This window comes from Charadrius vociferus, unplaced genomic scaffold (assembly GCF_000708025.1).
Source record: "Charadrius vociferus isolate BGI_N301 unplaced genomic scaffold, ASM70802v2 scaffold27, whole genome shotgun sequence".
NCBI lineage: Eukaryota > Metazoa > Chordata > Aves > Charadriiformes > Charadriidae > Charadrius > Charadrius vociferus.
The window spans coordinates 68,484-72,387 of NW_009649173.1; the positions used below are offsets into that span (position 1 = coordinate 68,484).

At 43.3% G+C, this 3,904-nt stretch overlaps 1 protein-coding gene across 1 annotated transcript in view; it reads left to right on the forward strand.

The window, feature by feature from the left end:
* The first annotated feature begins 1,401 nt into the window (after nt 1-1,401).
* Nucleotides 1,402-3,904, forward strand: part of LRRC48 (leucine rich repeat containing 48) — a 15,218-nt gene continuing 12,715 nt past the window's right edge. Inside the window, exons 1-2 of the mRNA XM_009888541.1 lie at nt 1,402-1,569; nt 2,973-3,089. Of these exons, the coding sequence (XP_009886843.1) occupies nt 1,413-1,569; nt 2,973-3,089 (274 nt within the window). The 5' untranslated portion in view covers nt 1,402-1,412. The remainder of the gene's footprint in view (nt 1,570-2,972; nt 3,090-3,904) is intronic.

Below are 3,904 nucleotides of genomic sequence, written 5' to 3' on the forward strand. Positions count from 1 at the left end.
GCCCGGTACCGGGGGCGCCGAGCGGGCCTGGAGCCTTGGGGACCCGAGGTCTGAGGGGTCGGGAGGCTGGGATTTGGGCCTGTGTGGGTCTCGGGGGGGAAGGCGGCAGCCCACCTGGGTCAGAGGCACCCTGACAGGTAGAGTCAGGGTCCCTGTTCCGGGCCCTGCTGGGCCTGTGGGGGTCGGGGACGGGGCTTGGGCTCCGGCTGGCTGTGGGCAGCAACTTCTCCTCTGGGTGACAGACCCACTGCTCATACCGACACCCACGTTGTTCTCACTGGGTGCAGCGAGATGCTGACCTCGCAGTGTGATTTGCTCTGTGGAACCAACATTGACTAAAGAGATGATGGACAAATACAATCTGGCAGGTCAAGGACAAATAAACCCAGAACCTGCTACTCTTCGGTCTGTATTGAGCCCAGCCAAAGAGAGGTTTGGTTTGTTAATTAAAAGCCATGATGAGGAGAGAACTTTCTAAATCCAGACGTTTATCATTCTTGTCCTTCTATGCAAAAAACGAGCAGAACTTCTTCCACTATCTTATGAGGGCAAAAGTTTGAAGATTCAAGCCCTTCATACTGATTCATTAACTGTGCACAGTTCTAGAAAGATAAGTAGACTCCTTGCCTCCAGCGCAGCATCAGAGATATTTAAATGACAAAGCCAGGACCAAAGCTTTGACTGACAAAATTATCTGTTTCCCAAAGCAAAGGTGTTTGCGTGCAATGCTATATATTGACTGAACTAGAAAGCCTTTACTATGGATCTGCATTAAGTGCTTTCCTTGGAAAATCACCGTTATTGTTCATAAATTTTCCTCCTTCCTCAAATTCGTTTTCACTTTAATTATGATGTTGGTGTTTAAAATTTGGTGAACTGCTGTTGTTAGTTTTCCTGTGCTATAAATGCATACCTCTTACTCTATAAATTAAAATTGCCTATAATGAGAAACTTACCTTTTAAAACTAGATTAAATGGTGCACAGAGCCTTGAATATGCCCTCTTCATGAAGAGGAGTTTCAGCAACAGGTGACTGCCATGCAATGGATCATTGCTGTTCATAGGTGCCACACAGAGCCTCCTTTCCTGGTCTATTTATCTGGCCAGAATCTAGCATTCTTCATGGAAAACACTCAAATATGGTGTGAAGTTTGCATGTGATAGTGCTTGGCCATTTTACAGTGCTTGGGCTATAGGGCTGTGCTTAGTGACTTAGTGACGTCAGTGACTTTGTGATAAAAGTCAAGTCTGTCTTTGATATCAGCTGTGAGGTATTAGATCTTCTTAATGCTCGGCTGTGCTCTTAATTCCTTGGAATTGTCATGCCTGTTCAATTAATGTTGGAAATAGTAGCCAGGCAGTGATTTAATTTCTTTTTCTTTTCTGTCCTTTAAGGCTGATACCGTCTAAAAATGAGTCAGTTATACGATAGTATTGAGCCAAATGTTATTGATGATGAAATGGTTCAGAAAGCCATTGAAGAGCAGTGTCCAGAGGACATAAGAAAGCTTGCCAAAAGGGAAGTTATTAACTTTAAAGATGTGACGGAGCTACAGCTTAGTTTTAGAAGTGAGTATCAGCATGTATACCTTTTTCTTCTTCTTTTGTTAGAGGATAATAGAATAAAGCATGAAGCTAACTGGCAAACAATCATGATTAGCTTAGATTTGTTATGTGAAAGTAATGTTTGGACTTGCATTTTTACTCATACCTGTATGAAGCAGTTTCATTAGAGAGAGCTGGGTGCTTTTGCTGGTGGGTAACTTTAACGCTGCTTAACTTTATGCTATTGTCACCGCTATTCTTATTTAACATTTATATTGTGGTGACACCTACAGGCCACAGGCCTATTGGGCCCTTCTTTATGTGGACAAATCAAACCCTGGGCAGGCTCCACCATCACTGGTGATTATGTGAGAGCTATTTGGTAGATTATGGTGATTACAGCCCAAATCGGTGGCTTCCTCCAGTCATCTGTAGCATTATCACAGCTTGCCTCTTACTGTCAAACCAGCCATAAACTTGCATTCAAAAAAAAAAAAAAAAAAGGAAGGACATTTGGTTCAATGTTTGAGTATTTTGGGGGGTTATAATTTCATGGGCAAAAACTGCTTTTGATTATTCATTGCATGTTCCAGTAAAATAATGCCTGTATTGGTTGAGCTCCTTAGAACAGACTCCCTGTTACCCAATCCTGCATGTATTTGTTTGCAAATACAAAATACAGAACTGTGTGAATATTTTGTGCATTCAATTCCTTGCTTTACACTGCACTCGCTAAACAATAATAGCAGCGTAGCAGCTAACGAAATCTTCTGGGAAGCCATCAGGAGGCAAAAGAGAATTGGGAGTGTGACTGCTCTGTATTTTCTGTCACCTTGGTCCTAATGTTTTGCTGTAATGCGAAACAGCCTGCCCTTCTGATTCTGTTTTTGGAGAAAGCTAAATGCAGAGATATTGATTAGTTCTAAACTGCAGCTTTCACAGAAAGAGTAGACCCTAACTTGCTCTCCTGTGATGAGAATCCCAGGAGCAGGAGAGTAATTTACAAAAGCATTAGCTGGCCACCGATAGCCTGCAAATGCAGAGAAAAGCAGAGTCTTATCCCAAACCTCCCTCTTGGAGCTGGAAAGGAAAATGAAGGTCAAGGCTTCCTAGTAGTGGTTTCATAAAGCCACTCTTGACTGCAGGGCCGTAGTCAGCATCCCCTCAGTGGCTCGTTGGCATCGCTGATGAGCAGTGTGCGCTGGTGCAGGACACTGAGGTTAACCGGGCTGTTTCATTGAAATCTTGTCCAGCCAGTGGACCTCTCAGGTCTCTAAGGCAGTCATCACACACTATCATAATCTGCTGAAAATCATTTTGGAGGTAAGACTGGACGTGCTTTCTTTGTGCAGGATAGTGTGTCTGCTAAACTGAAAGCTGTCTCACATGAAAAGCAATTTTCTTTTATTTTTTTCCTGTGGCTTTAGATATTCTGCAAATTGATAATCTGTGGCAGTTTGAGAATCTGACTAAACTGCAGCTGGACAACAACATCATTGAGAAGATAGAAGCTCTAGGGAGTCTGGTTCACCTTGTATGGCTTGGTAAGATACAGGCACATGAGGCTGGATGCTTTCACAGGTGCAAAGCAATCTGCGATAAAGCCAGGATGTCACATTCTTTCTCAAATACGACTGATAGGAGCTTTCCCAGGGAAGGCTGTCAGCTGTCTGTGTGTTTCCTCATTTGACTGTCAAATGTCAAAATGCCTGAGTATCAGAGCTGCAAAACAATCCTTCAAATGTTTAAAAACTGGTTTTAATACATTTGGTGTGGCAGCGACAGGAAGCTGAGATTTCAAGGTTGTTTCCAGGGTTTGTACTTGTATTTGGAGGTGACTTTCAGAAATATTTGTGGAAACATCTCTGTGATTTAGAAGCTGTATTCTGTTTACAAAGCTAATGCAGGCATTTCGGAGCCTAGAACCCACAATCTTTACCTCTATATGCTGAAGGGCTTGTTGTCATTGTTGTCCCAAGTAGTGCCCATCCTTGTAGTCTTATGTGACTACTTTCAATTAAAAACTCAGGATGCTGATAGCAGCATCACACAGCGGTGCAGGTTTTGATACTGGGCAGATCAGTGCGCTTGCTGCTACAGATGCATAGCTTAGAGCATTCTCTGGGAACTGCAGCCAGCTGGCTGGCAACGTAAATATATCCTCAGCCGTCTTTGGAAATAGCATGCAGGGCTTCAGCTCATAAGCACGTCTTGAAATGTCTAATGGGTTCTTCCGCCCAGTTGTCTGCACTGTTCTGCTGCACAGATGACTAATGTACTTGTGAATCAACAGCTGATCACCACAATGTAAGCAGAGTGTTTTGAAGCACATTCATAGGTTTTGTTTGCCCAGAGGTCT